The following is a 15,485-nucleotide window of genomic DNA, read 5'->3' as shown; positions in this document are numbered from 1 at the left end:
CAAAACAACAAAGTAAATGGCAACGGGGCCATATCTATCAATAATTACCTTATATGTAAATGGGTTGAATGCCCCAACCAAAAGACAAAGACTGGCTGAATGGATATACAAACAAGACCCCTATATATGCTGTCTACAAGAGACCCACCTCAAAACAAGGGACACATACAGACTAAAAGTGAAGGGCTGGAAAAAAATATTTCACACAAATGGAGACCAAAAGCAAGCAGGAGTCGCAATACTCATATCAGATAAAATAGACTTTCAAATAAAGGATGTGAAAAGAGACAAAGAAGGACACTACATAATGACCAAAGGATCAATCCAAGAAAAAGAAATAACAATTATAAATATACATGCAGCCAACGTAGGAGCACCACAATATGTAAGGCAAATGCTAACGAGTATGAAAGGGGAAATTAACAATAACACAATAACAGTGGGAGACTTTAATACCTCACTCACACCTATGGATAGATCAATTAAACAGAAAATTAACAAGGAAACACAAACTTTAAATGACACAATGGTCCAGCTAGACCTAATTGATATCTATAGGGCATTTCACCCCAAAACAATCAATTTCACCTTTTTCTCAAGTGCACACGGAACCTTCTCCAGAATAGATCATGTTCTAAGCCATAAATCTAGCCTTAGTAAATTCAAATAAATTGAAATCATTCCAGTCATCTTTTCTGACCACAATGCAGTAAGATTAGATCTCAATTACGAAAAAAAAACTATTAAAAATTCAAACATATGGAGGCTAAAAACATGCTTCTGAATAACCAACAAAATCATAGAAGAATCAAAATATGCATAGAAACGATGAAAATGAAAACACAACAACCCAAAACCTATGGACACTGTAAAAGCAGTGCTAAGGGGAAGGTTCATAGCAATACAGGTTTACCTCAAGAAACAAGAAAAAAGTCAAATAAATAACCTAACTCTACACCTAAAGCAACTAGAGAAGGAAGAAATGAAGAACCCCAGGGTTATTAGAAAGAAAATAATCTTAAAAATTAGGGCAGAAATAAATTCCCCCACCTTTTAAAAGTTAATCTATACACAAAAATATTTCTTAGAGTTTTCCTAAGAAAATAAATTCAGTTTTTTAGAGACGGCAGTCTCAAAGAGCTTTCTACATGTTCAAAAATCCTGAGGGTGATAAATAATGCATGAGCCAAAGTGAACAGAAGTTTCTATGAAAATGTTCATTTAACCTATCATTTCAATTTAATGCCTTTAGGAATTATTATTTTAATCAACTTAAGGAAGCTATGAATGACTGACTTAAAAGTAAGCATGATAAGTTTTGCAACATTAGTAGTATTTCCCTTTGTTTAATTTCAGTCACAATTTTGTCCGAGAAAAAGGAAATTCATGTGCTTGCATTAACCTAAGATCTATGAGCTATAGTTTCTGTATTTTACAAAGTCTTCAAAAATATGAATGAAATGTCTTAATAGAAATAGATGGATATGTGAATAGATATCCAAATATATATATGCAGAAATGACATCAGCTATACCATCAACCTCAAGTTGGGAAATATACGTACGTGTGTGGTGTGTCTCTGTGTACTTCTTCCTTCGTCACTCTAAGAGATAAGCTGCAGTAACACCACTCTTGGGAAATCCCTCCTTTCAAATGTTTACTGAAAGATAAATGAACCAAAATCAGTTTGCTGCGTGTCAATATCAATTAGTTTATCTAATTGTGTCTTTTTTTAAATTTTTTTTTACAGTCAGCCTTTGTTGATTATCCATTTTAAATAAGTAGTGTGTACATATCCATACCAAATGCCCAGTCAATCCCTCCCCATGCCATCATTTCCCACTAGTGATGGTAAATTCATTCTCTAAAACTATGAAATATGCCTTATAATACTATGCGGCATTTTTTTAAGAAAAAATACAGTATTTGAACATTGAGTAATGTCCATACCATATTGAATAAGGTTACATAGTGATACATATGTAGCCTGAGAGATTAAAAAAAAAAAAAAGGATAAAAAAGTAGGTCAGATGGCAACAATCATTCCCTACCACTTCTGGATTTAATCTAATATATATGTTGTATACATCCCCAAATTCTCTGGGAGGGTCTTAGTTTTCAAAACTATGAGCCTAGGTCAGCACTTCATCCCCATACTGGTGGCTGCCAACACATGGGTTTAATGTTATGAACTGGGCAAATCATCAGATACAGCTCTTCTCCTACCTCAATATGAATAAAATACAATTTAAAAATGGTGAAGAGGAGCTCTTAACAGATGCATAAACTGTGATTTCGAAGGGAAATTTTTTCACTCATTGATGTAGTATTACAATCTTTGAGACACTTATTCTAAATTGAAAATTATGTTACCCCACTTCAGTAATTAAGTTGAGATGCCTGAGAAAATAACTAACTGCAGTAGCTTTTAGCATAAACTCAGCATCAATAAAACACTTGATTTCTGAAATTAACATTGCATTTATTGATAACAGTGAGCATAGAAACACAGTATCAATGAAAATACAATTATTTATTTGAAAAAACAGGGAAGGAAAGGAAAAACCTTACAGCTTTTGCCACAATTCCAAATATCACGGTATATCTAAATTAATTTTAAAAAATAGCTCTTCTTTAGAAAAGAAAAGCAAAATAACCAGAAGTGTCTGGCTATAAACTCAGTTGTACAAAAAAAAATTGAATAAAAATATTGAGTATCAGAATTTAAGTCCAAGTATGAAGAAACACTTTTATTGTGTATGCTTGGTAATAAATTTATTAAGAAAATAGTCTTAGGCACTGACAATACACATGAAACTACATTTGTTGTTGTTACTATCAGGGTGAGGAAGTTACGATTCCAGCAAACATATTCTCTAGCTAAGTACTAACATAGTGACAAGTTTTGCTGTTCATGGGAAGACAAAAGTGGGTGTATAGGATAAGGCTTCTAGCAGAATTGCACAAAACTCTTGAGAGGAAGTTTTACTTCAACTGAAAATCAGTTATTAGGTTTACTCAGTTAAGTTGCTGAATATAGGACAGAGTATACAATACCTTGCACAGACTGTGTTGTTAATAAATGGAATCTATGAGTACACAGGAAGGGTGATGTAAGTGACTAATCATGTCTTCTGATTTAGTCACGCTGAAATCAACATGAATAGTTTGGTAGTAGGTTCAACACAGATGTAGATATGCTTGGTATTAAAGTCAATATGTTAATTCAGAAAAAAAATCAATTAGTAGAAGCAGAAATGTGTATTTATTAACTGAAAAATGTTATACAAAATTATAGCAATTGTGGAGAAAAAAGGCAGAGGTGTGTAATCGGAAGTGAAGAGGATTTAAATAGGTACAAGCAATCAAAACAAACAGATAACACAGAAAAATCATGTGTAATTTTAAAGTCCCTTTATCAAAGCACTTCTTTTAAAAATGTAATAAATTGTGTTTAAAATGCTGTGTTGCACAACAGTTTGCACAATGGTACAGGAGTAAACACACTTATCCACAGCAGGAAAAACAAATGAACAAACAAAAAGAGAAAACTCTTATTATAAAGCTGGAACAGAGATTCCACATTCTGGTCAAGACTCTAGAGGGAGTCCAAATTACAAATTATGTGTTAGTATTTTGGGGGCTTCCCAGGTGTCTCAGTAGGTAAAGAATTCCTCTGTAATGCAGAAGACTCAGAAGAGGAAGTTCGAGCTCTGGGTCAGGAAGATCCCCTGGAGGAGGCATGTCAGCCCACTCCAGTATTCTTGCCTGAAGAATCCCATGGACAGAGAAGTTTGGCTGGCTACAGTCCAAAGGGTTGCAAAGAGTTGGACACAACGAAGGGACCAAGCACGCACGTATTAGCATTTTGACAAGAACTGAATTGTTAACCAAATGCATACTCTAATGACGTGTTGTTTCTTTCACTTAGCTCTGAATATGGGAGATTTAGGGGAGCCAAATGATATTTCGCTACTTGTGAAATCACACTATTTTAGCGATGTATTCAACCATATGCATATTTTTACTGTTGTTTAGTAGCTTAGTTCTGTACGACTCTTTTGAGACCCCATGAATTGTAGCCCACCAGGTTTATTAGCCCATGGGATTTCCCAGGCAAGAATCCTGGATGGGGTTACCATTCCCTTCTCCAGGGGATCTACTCCACTCAGGGATTGAACTCCTATCTCTTGCATCTCCTGCATTGGTAGGTGGATATTTTTACCACTGAGCCACCAGGTAAGCCAATCGCATTCATGTTATGATTTAAAATATCATATGAAAATGTAAGGAAGGTAGAGCTGATTAAATTAGTATTTATACAGATAATATGTTCTACATAATTATTTCTGAATACCTGTGCATGCAGTTTGGACAAAAGTCATCAGTGATGAAAAACTGGACAATAACAACCTTTATTCTGCTGGGATTGACAGACGACCCTGAGCTGCAGGTTCTGATTTTTATCTTTCTGTTTCTCACCTACACGCTGAGTGTCACAGGGAACCTGACTATCTTTGCACTCATCTTTGTGGATTCCCTCTGAGAACACTTATATTTTTTACAAAATTTCTCCTTCCTGGAGATTTTATTCACAACTGCCTATATTCCCAGGTATTTGCATAGCGTCGCAACAGGTGACAATGTCATTACCTACAATGCCTGTGCCAGCCAAGTGTTTTTTACTGACCTCTTTGCAATAACAGAATTTTTTCTCCTGGCTGCCATGTCCTATGACCGCTACATGGCCATCTGCAAACCCTTGCATTATGTGACCATATCATGAGCAGTGAAATCTGCCAGAGACTTGTTTTTTGCTCTTGGTTGGCTGGACTCTTGGTCATAACCTCCCCACTTAGTCTGGGGCTAAATCTGAAATTCTGTGATTCCAATGTCATTAATCATACTCTCTGTGATGCCTCTCCCTCCTGAAGATATCCTGTTCAGATACATGGTTCATGGAGAAAACTGTTTTAATCTGTGGGGTGCTGACCGTCATTTTGACTCTTACGTGTGTAGTTCTATCCTATATTTATATCATGAAGACAATCTTAGGATTCCCTTCTGTCCAGCAAAGAAAAAAGGCTTTTTCCATCTGTTCTTCTCACATGATTGTGGTTTCCATCACATATAGCACATGCATGTTCATCTATATGAATCCTAGAGCCAAGGAAGAAGTTCCTATTAATAAAATGATTTCACTACTCATGGCTTCCATTTCACCAATGTTAAATACATTTATTTATACACTGAGAAATAAACAAATGAAGAAATCCCTCAATGACTCAATCAAAAGACTTGCATTATTATTAAAGAAGTAAAATGAAGTAGCAGTCAATAAATAAAGTTAGCATAAAAGATGAGTGGTTGCTAAATTTTCTATTGAAGCTTATAGTTTTCTTTATATTTTAATAACCTATATTTCAGTTTCATTTCTCTGTTCCTCTTTAGATTTACTTAAGTTGCACCTTAATCAACTTAGTTATTTCCTTTATTTTTTTCTCAACTTCATGAAGATTTGTCTTGGTAAAGAAAATGGAAGTATATTTCTCATAAATTGATCTGTATTTAAGTATGTTGTTGTGTTAAGTTGCTCCAGTAGTGTCCCACTCTTTGCGACCCTATTGCCTGTAACCTGCCAGGCGCCTCTGTCCATGCAATTCTCCAGGCAAGAATACTGGAGTGGGTTGCCATTTCCTTCTCCAGTGGGGATCAAACCGGCATCTCTAACGTCTCCTGCATTGCCAGGCAGGTTCTTTATCACTAGCGCTACCTGTGAAGCCCAGGTAATATAATCTCATGTAATTAAATGTTATGGTATAATAAAAACAACTCATTACCATTTCATAAAACTGGCAGCATAATACTACTAACAGTTGTGCTCAAATATGGATAAAATTCTACAAAAATTCCAGTGAGAACTGAAATTACATGATAAGATACTGAATAGAATGAATGAAGGCATGATGTAAAAGTACAATGACCAATTGAGAAAGATAGTTATAACACTTCTAATGCTTTAGGAAAACACATTAAAGACAAAAATAAAATCTCGCAACTATTTTTTTGAATATCACTAATATAGAAAGTCAAAATGTGGGCAATCACAATGTATCAAGGATGAAAGGTAATCAGTAATAAAAAACACAACTTTCTAGGTCGGAAAGCTCGCCTTCTCTTCCTGTTTCCCGTCATGGCGCAGGATCAAGGTGAGAAGGAGAACCCCATGCGGGAACTTCGCATCCGCAAGCTCTGCCTCAACATCTGCGTCGGGGAGAGCGGAGACAGGCTGACCCGGGCGGCCAAGGTGCTGGAGCAGCTCACGGGCCAGACCCCAGTGTTCTCCAAAGCTAGATACACTGTCAGATCCTTCGGCATCAAGAGAAATGAAAAGATTGCTGTCCACTGCACTGTCCGTGGGGCCAAGGCAGAAGAAATCCTGGAGAAAGGTCTAAAGGTGCGAGAGTACGAGTTGAGAAAAAATAACTTCTCAGATACTGGAAACTTTGGCTTTGGGATCCAAGAACACATCGACCTGGGGATCAAGTATGACCCGAGCATCGGTATCTACGGCCTGGACTTCTACGTGGTGCTGGGTAGGCCAGGTTTCAGCATCGCAGACAAGAAGCGCAGGACAGGCTGCATTGGGGCCAAACACAGAATCAGCAAAGAGGAGGCCATGCGCTGGTTCCAGCAGAAGTATGATGGGATCATCCTTCCTGGCAAATAAATTCCCGTTTCTATCCAAAAGGCCAATAAAATATTTTCAATGAAAAAAAAAAAAACAAAACAAAAAAAAACACAACTTTTTCCAAAAATATATCAAAATTCTGGTACTAAGAAAATATTATAAATTAAAATATTGTAAGATACCACCAACACAAATAACAGGAAAATTAATGGTTCAGTTCAATACAGTGCAGTCGCTCAGTCATGTCCGACTCTTTGTGACCCCATGAGCCATAGCACGCAGGCCTCCCTGTCCATCGCCAACTCCCAGAGTCCACCCAAACTCATGTCCATTGAGTCGGTGATGCCATCCAACCATCTCATTCTCTGATGTCCCCTTCTCCTCCTGCCCTCAACCTTTCCCAGCATCAGGGTCTTTTCAAATGAGTCAACTTTTTGCTTCAGGTGGCCAAAGTATTTGAGTTTCAGCTTCAACATCAGTCCCTACAATGAACACCCAGGCCTGATCTCCTTTATGATAGACTGATTTCCTTGCAGTCCAAAGGACTCTCAAGAGTCTTCTCCAACACTGCAGTTCAAAAGCATCTCTTCCTCTCCAGCTCACCAGCCCTGAGCACTTGTCTCATGCATCCAACCTGGGCTGGTGATCTGTTTCACCCTTGATAGTATACTTGTTTCAGTGCTATTTTCTCAGAACATCCCACCCCCGCCTTGTCCCACAGAGTCTAAAAGTCTGTTCTGTACATCTGTGTTTCTTTTTCTGTTTGCATATAGGGTTATCGTTACCATCTTTTTCAATTTCATATATATGCGTTAGTATACTGTATTGGTCTTTATCTTTCTGGCTTACTTCACTCTGTATAATGGGCTCCAGTTTCATCATGTCAATGTACGGCAAAAACCACTACAATATTGTAAAGTAATTAGCCTCCAACTAATAAAAATAAATGGAAAAAAAAAGTAAAATAAAAGCATCACTTCTTCGGTGCTCAGCTTTCTTTATAGTCCAACTCTCATATCCATAAATGACCACTGGAAAACCCATAGCTGTGATTAGATGGACCTTTGTTGACAGAGTGATGTTTCTACTTTTTAATATGCTGTCTAGGTTGGTCATAACTTTCCTTCCAAGGAGTAAGCATCTTTTAATTTCATTGCTGCAATCAGCATCTGCAGTGATTTTGGAGCCCAGAAAAATAAAGTCAGCCACTATTCCACTGTTTCCCCATCTTAATATTTTACATATTTCATTCACTACTTTTTCATAAAAGTACATAAAATAATGACATACGTTTAATTAGAGTCAGTGAAATCTAATAGAAAACTTACAGACAATAAGAACATTTAATTATTTGGATGAAGAAAAGATAAATGGAAATGAAAAGTCAGTTGACTACATTTATAGCAGCAATAAGCCCCTTCATCAGAGCAATCAATATAACTGCTAAAGAATAGATTCTATTCTTAATTCAAAGTGTTACAAAATAAAATATCAATTTGCCCACTCAACAGATAAATTTAATGCAATTCCAGTCAGAATAAACTTTTTAAAAGAAATTAATTGCACAGATTATCTCAGTATGAAATAGTTAAATCTCATGAATAACATGTAAATGAAAAATGAATATTAATGAATAGCAGCTTACTTTAAATAATATCAAAATATATTATAGATCAGTGAAATCAAACTAGTGTGGTACTTGCTTTAAAAAAGATAAAAGGTTCAGTAGAACATTTGAGATCACAAAAGTATACACTAAAAAATAGCCTTTATTTTTATATAAAGTTTTACTTTACTTGTTATATGAAAGTTGGATATTTTCAGTTCATTAAGAAAATCGTTGTTTATACAACAATTGCTTCAGACACAAAAAAATCTCAAATGAAAATTTTTATTTTTTATTCACACAAATGGGTTACATTTAAATGATTTAAAATTTTAACTATAAAAATAAGCCAAAACAAAACAATGGTAACTGTTGCAGGTAGTGAATACTAATGAGCTTTCATTGTGGTGGCTATTTTTCAACATACGTTTATGAGAAACTATCAAATTTTATACCTTATACATACATATATTCTCATTCATACCTCAGTAAAGGTGAAAAAATATGTTTAAGAAAAATGAAAAAAATAAATACATGCCATGTGACTCCATTCATAAAATATTTTAGACACTTCAGACTAATCCATAATGATAGACATGGATGGATGATTGACTGTGAGCAGTAGCAGCAGTAAGGATGGGCAGGAAAGAGGGATTAAACAGGTGCACAAGTAAGCCAGAAAGATAAAGACCAATACAGTATACTAATGCATATATATGGAATTTAAAAAGATGGTAACGATAACCCTATATGCAAAACAGAAAAAGAGACACAGATGTACAGAACAGACTTTTCGACTCTGTGGGAGAAGGTGAGGGTGGGATGTTCTGAGAGAACAGCTTTGAAACAAGCATACTATCAAGGGTGAAACAGATCACCAGCCCAGGTTGGATGCATGAGACGGGTGCTCAGGGCTGGTGCACTGGGAAGACCCAGAGGGATGGGATGGAGAGGGAGGCGGGAGGGGGGATCGGGATGGGGAACACATGTAAATCCATGGCTGATTCATGTCAATGTATGACAAAAACCACTACAATATTGTAAATTAATTAGCCTCCAACTAATAAAAATAAATGGGGAAAAAAAAAAGAAACTTTGGAAAATGAAGGATTAGTGTGATAGGGTGACATTTAAGAGTACACATATGTCAAAATATCAAATTGCACACTTTAAGTAGTGCAGTTTATTGTATGTCAATTATATCTCATAATGTAGTTAAAAACTAAAGAGCAAAAAATATTTGATAGACAACTGTATAAAACTATGAACTATATGACAAAAATTAGTATCAAAACTTAAAGACTTAAAATCTTGAAATACATATATAAGAAATTTAAAAGAACGAGACATGAATAGGTATAAAAATAATTTACCAAATCTAATTGTAGTGCAAATATTTGATATAAACTGATCTTATGATTTCTATGAAGTGAAAGTCACTCAGTCGTGTCCAACTCTTTGCAACCCCATGGACTATACAGTCCATGAAATTCTCCAGGCCAGAATACTGGAGTGAGTAGACTTTCCCTTCTCCAGGGGATCTCCCCAACACAGGGATCAAACCTAGGTCTCCCACATTCTTTACCAGGCGGATTCTTTACCAGCCTAGCCACAATATTATATAAATTTTCCAAAAGTGAAATCATATTTTTACTGAGAAATTTCACTTCTATAAATTATTCTCATGCATTAAAATGTATTTGTATGAGCATCCTTTTGATAGAATAATTGGCAACCTGGGACAATAAAAATAATTCTACACTTAGTTCAGGTTTTGTTTTTAAACTGGCCAAAATTGTCATTGAAGCAATGTTATTTTGGAAAAAAGAAATGGATTCTCTGTGATAAACAATGTTTAAATATATAAAATAATATGTTATTATTTTAGTGAAATATACATAATAAAATTGACCTTTTTTACCATTTTTGTGTCATTAAATACAAAATTCAGTGACATTAAGCACATTCATATTGCTGTGCATACATGTGTTGTGCTCAGTTGCTCTGTCTTGTTCAGTTCTGCGATCCCGTGAACTGTAGCCCATCAGGCTCCTCTGTCCATGGGATTTCCCAGGCAAGAATACTGGAGTGGGTTGCCATTTCCTTCTTCAGGGGATCTTCCTCACCCAGGGATTGAGTCCACGTCTCCTACATCTGCATGGCAGGAGGATTCTTTACCACTGGGCCACCTAGGAAGCCCATATTGTTGTACAACCATAAAAACATGTTTTGTATCCAATTACATGATATGGTGGGAAATTTTTATGTATTCACGAATATTATAACATAGTCTGTGCTGAGATAGAAATATCTGGAATGATAAGGTCTATAATGTAAATGTTAGGCTTGTGTAATTTTATAAACTTCCTTTCTCTTATCTGATGGGAATTGTCCAATAATAAAACATTCATATAATTAAGGATTTTATTCATATAATTAAATAATTAAAACTTTCAAGATGTCTTGTTATATGTGAAAGATTTTTTAAAATGATTTTTGTGGTTTAAATGATACTGTTGTCCTCCTGACCTGTGTCAAAGGCTGCTGTAACATCCTCCTGTCTCCAAAGACATAATCCCCACTGAAGCGTGTTGTATTTTTGCCAAACTTCATTAATCAGAGTAAATAATGACTCTTGATTGTAGGTCAGCAAGGACCATTTGTTTTTGTCACTTAGTGGTATTTTCTGCAAATTAAAAACAAAGTGACATTTGACACTGACTGTAAAAGCACTCCTCTTTGTCCTGTTAATTTAACACATATCTCCTCTAGCAGTTAAGAGAATTCCTCAGCTCTTACTGAAATTTATTTTTGTTTCAATCATGGAGATAGTAAGAAAATATTTGGACATTCATAATAGCACTAAGCCCATCATAAGCAAAGCTTTCCAGTTTGTTGGAGATGGTGAACAAAGGGAGACCTATTCATTCCCAGACATGCCAGTGAATGTGAAGACATAAACATTTTTATTAAAATATGATTATTAACATTGTAATCTTAATTTTTCTATGCTTAAACAAACACCAGAAGCTTTGATTTACTCATAGAAGAGTAAGTATGATAAAGTTTGTCTCTTAGATTGTAATTCCTTTAGTAGGATCTTCTTTATATTTTCCTCTGGAAACAAACGTATTTCAGTAGTAATTTCTATTTTTAATGTATTAAAATATATTTTTGAGATGCCAGCTTTTAGAATGAATTTCCCTTGTGTGGATAAATTTCACTTCCTGGGAGGTGTATGTCATATTTAAAAAAAAAAAACCCTGTATCAAAGTTAATGTAAGAAATATTCACAACTTTGGATAGATATACAATCTCAAAAAAAAAAGTCATTTCCTGTATATAGAAATATGTAAGCATGTCCTTTCATCCCTCTTTACATACCCCCAAAATAACATAATGACTGAAATGATATATCTCATTACATAGCCATGTGTTCATATTGAACATTCGTTTGAAAGAATAATCAGAAATCAGATACTAACATTTTATTGTCAATATGCTTACTAACTTCTATTATAATATAGTCTTGTAAAAAAAATAGATGTATTTCAAGAATTGTGTGATGGTCAAAGTTTGAAGAGCACAGTAAAATTTCACAATGATGCACATATCACCTGTGAGATTATTATGAAAGATGAAAGGAAGGTAGATGGGCTGCAAATACATATGTATGTCTATTTCTTCTACATCTCAATTTGATGTAAATACTTACAGCAGTTGAATGGGAGACTAAATTCCTTAAGAAGATTTTTCAAGTAAGCTGTAATCCTCAGTTAGTGATTTTACTCTACATCAGAAAAATTGGACCTGAGTAAGTAGTTACAATTAATCCTGACCAACCTCAGTAAGAAAAGAATACAATAAGTTAAACAATAAAGTAAATACACTTGTAAAACAAATGAACCAGGCACAAAAGGGTGAAAATTTTTCTATTCATTGATGTTAGAAAATCTCAAGATAAGAAACACTAGTTGTATATTAGAAATATTTGAGTCTCTACTGGTGTAGTATCAATGAAGATTAATGCCTTGGTTGGAAGATGTAGAAAGGAAGAGAAGGCGATTATCATATATATCAGCAGCAGGGTAACACACATATTCAGTAAAGGCAATGATGGAAAAAAAAAAAAAAAGAGAACATGTGGACTATGTAGCAGTGGGTGATGGGCAAGCAGCAGGGTCTTGTTTGTTAGAATTAAGTGCACTTAACCTAAAAAGAAACTAGCACAAAAAATTTTCTTTTGGAACAAAGACCTCAATTTTTTATCTAGAGTCTATAAAGTAAACCCCACTTATCCTAGCACTGTTTTAAAAAGATTCAGAGTGTCAAGAAAAGATATGAAATCAAGGATGCAATTTTCTGATTTCATTTCTGAATAAGGAAAAATATTCAAAGTCAAAAGATATTATTGCAACCTATAAAAGTATAACTCCTCAGCATCTAGTTAGTCACAATGGAAAATTTTAAACACATGATAGACGGACAAAATATATGTGTGTGTGTGTGTGTATATATATATATATGTATATATATATCACATTATATATAAAAATGAAAATATTAAATGCATTGAATTTTAAATCAGTTAAAGTAGTCTATAATCTTATCAGCAAATATCTCTGAATGTCACACACAGACTGGAGAGAAGCCAGAAGTCAGTGATGAGAAACGGTACAGTAACAACATTCATTCTGCTGGGACTGACAGACGACCCTGAGCTGCAGGGTTTAATTTTTATCTTTCTATTCCTTACCTACACACTGAGTTTACTGGAAACCTGACCATCATCACCCTCACAATTGTGGATTCCCACCTGAAAATGCCAATGTACTTTTTCTTAAAAAATTTCTCCTTCTTGGAGATCTCCTTCACATCTTGTATCCCCAGATACCTGTAGAGCATAGCTACAGGTGACAGGGTCATTACCTATAATTCTTGTGCCCTTCAAGTAGTTTTTACCGATCTGTGTGGAATAACAGAATTTTTTATTCTGGCCACCATGTCCTATGATCTGCAAGCCCTTGCACTACATGACCATCATGAGCAACAGAGTCTGCAGAATTCTCATCATCTCTTGCTGGATGGCTGGTTTGTGTGTATTAATCCCACCATTTAGCCTAGGTTCAAATCTAAAATTTTGTGACCCTAACAAGATTGATCATTTTGGTTGTGATACGTTTCCTTTAGTGAAAATCTCGTGCTCAGAAACATGGCTGATGGAACAGACTGTTATAATCTGTGCTGTGCTGACCCTAAATATGACTCTTACTTGTGTAGTTCTGTCATATGCTTGCATCATGAAGACAGTTTTAAGGCTCTCTTCTGCTCAGCAAAGGAAAAAGTCCTTTTCAACCTGTTCTTCTCACATGATTGTGGTTTCTATCACTTATGGCACATGCATTTTCATCTACATGAATCCTACAGTAAAGGAAGAAGTGACCATTAATAAAGTGGCTTCACGCCTCATTTTTTTCTGTTTCACCTACGTTGAACCCATTTATTTATACCTTGAGAAACAAGCAAGTTCAGAAAGCCTTTAAGGACTCAATCAAAAGAATTGCCTTGTTCTCATCTAAGTAAGAAAAAAATATTTTTAAAATATCTCAAAAGGATAGGAAGGAGGCATTTTTGAAACATAATTCATTAATAGTGAAATACATATTATTACAATGAACACACATATATAGCAGATAAAATTTAATAAAAATTCTTTTTAATCTATCTTAAAAGTTGTCAATAGAATGTATTAGAAATAATGATTTAACTAAGTAGAACAATCATCTTTAAAAGCATATGGATAATCAGGAGAGTATAGGCAGGTATATGGGAACAGAGGTTGCACTGTAGATCACAGAGACTTATGGTTGAAGTCTCAGGATTACTGTAGTAAGAACACTTGGGACACAATAGATGCACATTTAATGAAAGTTTGAATTAGAAAACCGTACTTATTTTCATGGAAAGATTACCTTGTTTCCTGAGAAGTATTATTTGTAGCTTCCACAGCTGTGAATCAAGGGGAAAACATCCCCAGTATATTTGATACCTATGCCAACATCTAACACCAACTGAGCTTTTATATTCCAAATTCTATCATAATTATCTAAATTATTAGATATAACAACTTGAAAAATCCACACAAATGTAATTCCTTGGAAATTATAGTTTTTACACCAAATCAACTATTTACTATCAGGAAAACAATGAAATGCAGACATAATATCACAAATTATTTAGAACACTGAAAAAGCTACAGTCAATAGGAATTCTGTTATCTTAAATTATTCATTATTTACAAAAATGTAAACTAGTCCCAAAGAGGGGAATTTGTACTCATCTGAATAAATTGAAAAAAACTAAGAATTAACAAAAGTAAATGGAAAATGTAACTTACTATGGGTATAAAATGAAGTTAGTTAAGTAAGCTAAAGAGATTAAAAGCTAATTCTTTAAGATGTCCAACAGCAGTACAAGAGACCCACCTCAAAACAAGGGACACATACAGACTAAAAATGAAGGGATGGAAAAAGATATTTCACGCTAATGGATACCAAATCAAACAGAGAAACCATTAGTCAGACTCATCAAGGAAAAAAGGGAGAAGAACCAAATCAACAAAATTAGAAATGAAAATGGAAAAATCACAACAAACAACACATAAATACAAAGGATCATAAAAGACTACTATCAGTAACTATATGCCAATAAAATGGAACTTGGAAGAAATGGACGAATTCTAGAAAAGTATAACTTTCTAAATCTGAATGAGGAAGCAATAGAAAATCTTATCAGACTCATCACAAGCACGGAAATCAAAACTGTAATCAGAAATCTTCCAACAAACAAAGCCCAGGACCAGATGGCTTCACAGCTGAATTCTACCAAAAATTTAGAGAAGAGCTAACACCTATCCTATTCAAACTCTTTCAGGTAATTGCAGAAGAAGGTAAACTTTCAAACTCATTCTATGATGCCACCATCCCCTTATTTCCAAAACCAGACAAAGATGCCACAAAAAAAGAAAACTGCAGGCCAATACCACTGATGAATATAGATGCAAAAATCCTTAACTAAATTCTGGCAAGCAGAATCCAACAATATATTTAAAAAAATCATGCATTGTGACCAAGTGGGCTTTATCCCAGGGATGCAAGGATTCTTTAATATCTGCAAATCAATCAATGC

The 15,485-nt window shown here is 34.7% G+C and overlaps 1 protein-coding gene, 1 long non-coding RNA gene and 2 pseudogenes across 2 annotated transcripts in view; 3 read left to right on the top strand and 1 right to left on the bottom strand.

The window, feature by feature from the left end:
• LOC122423578 overlaps window positions 1–1,662 on the bottom strand; it is a 28,689-nt gene extending 27,027 nt beyond the window's left edge. Inside the window, exon 1 of the long non-coding RNA XR_006264185.1 lies at window positions 1,565–1,662. This is a non-coding gene — a long non-coding RNA (uncharacterized LOC122423578). The remainder of the gene's footprint in view (window positions 1–1,564) is intronic.
• A 2,728-nt stretch (window positions 1,663–4,390) lies between these two features.
• LOC122423859 lies at window positions 4,391–5,321 on the top strand (annotated as a pseudogene).
• An 839-nt stretch (window positions 5,322–6,160) lies between these two features.
• Window positions 6,161–6,805, top strand: LOC122423662 (60S ribosomal protein L11-like). Its single transcript, XM_043440920.1, has one exon. The coding sequence runs from the start codon at window positions 6,194–6,196 to the stop codon at window positions 6,728–6,730; it is 537 nt and encodes a 178-aa protein (XP_043296855.1). The 5' UTR covers window positions 6,161–6,193; the 3' UTR covers window positions 6,731–6,805.
• Window positions 6,806–12,961: 6,156 nt separating this feature from the next.
• On the top strand, window positions 12,962–13,880 carry LOC122423514 (annotated as a pseudogene).
• Window positions 13,881–15,485: the final 1,605 nt, after the last annotated feature.

The sequence above is a fragment of the Cervus canadensis genome, chromosome 21 (genome assembly GCF_019320065.1).
Source record: "Cervus canadensis isolate Bull #8, Minnesota chromosome 21, ASM1932006v1, whole genome shotgun sequence".
In the NCBI taxonomy this organism is placed as follows: Eukaryota; Metazoa; Chordata; class Mammalia; order Artiodactyla; family Cervidae; genus Cervus; species Cervus canadensis.
The sequence above is the reverse complement of the archived record's forward strand: the minus strand, read 5'-3'. Positions and strand labels throughout refer to the sequence as shown.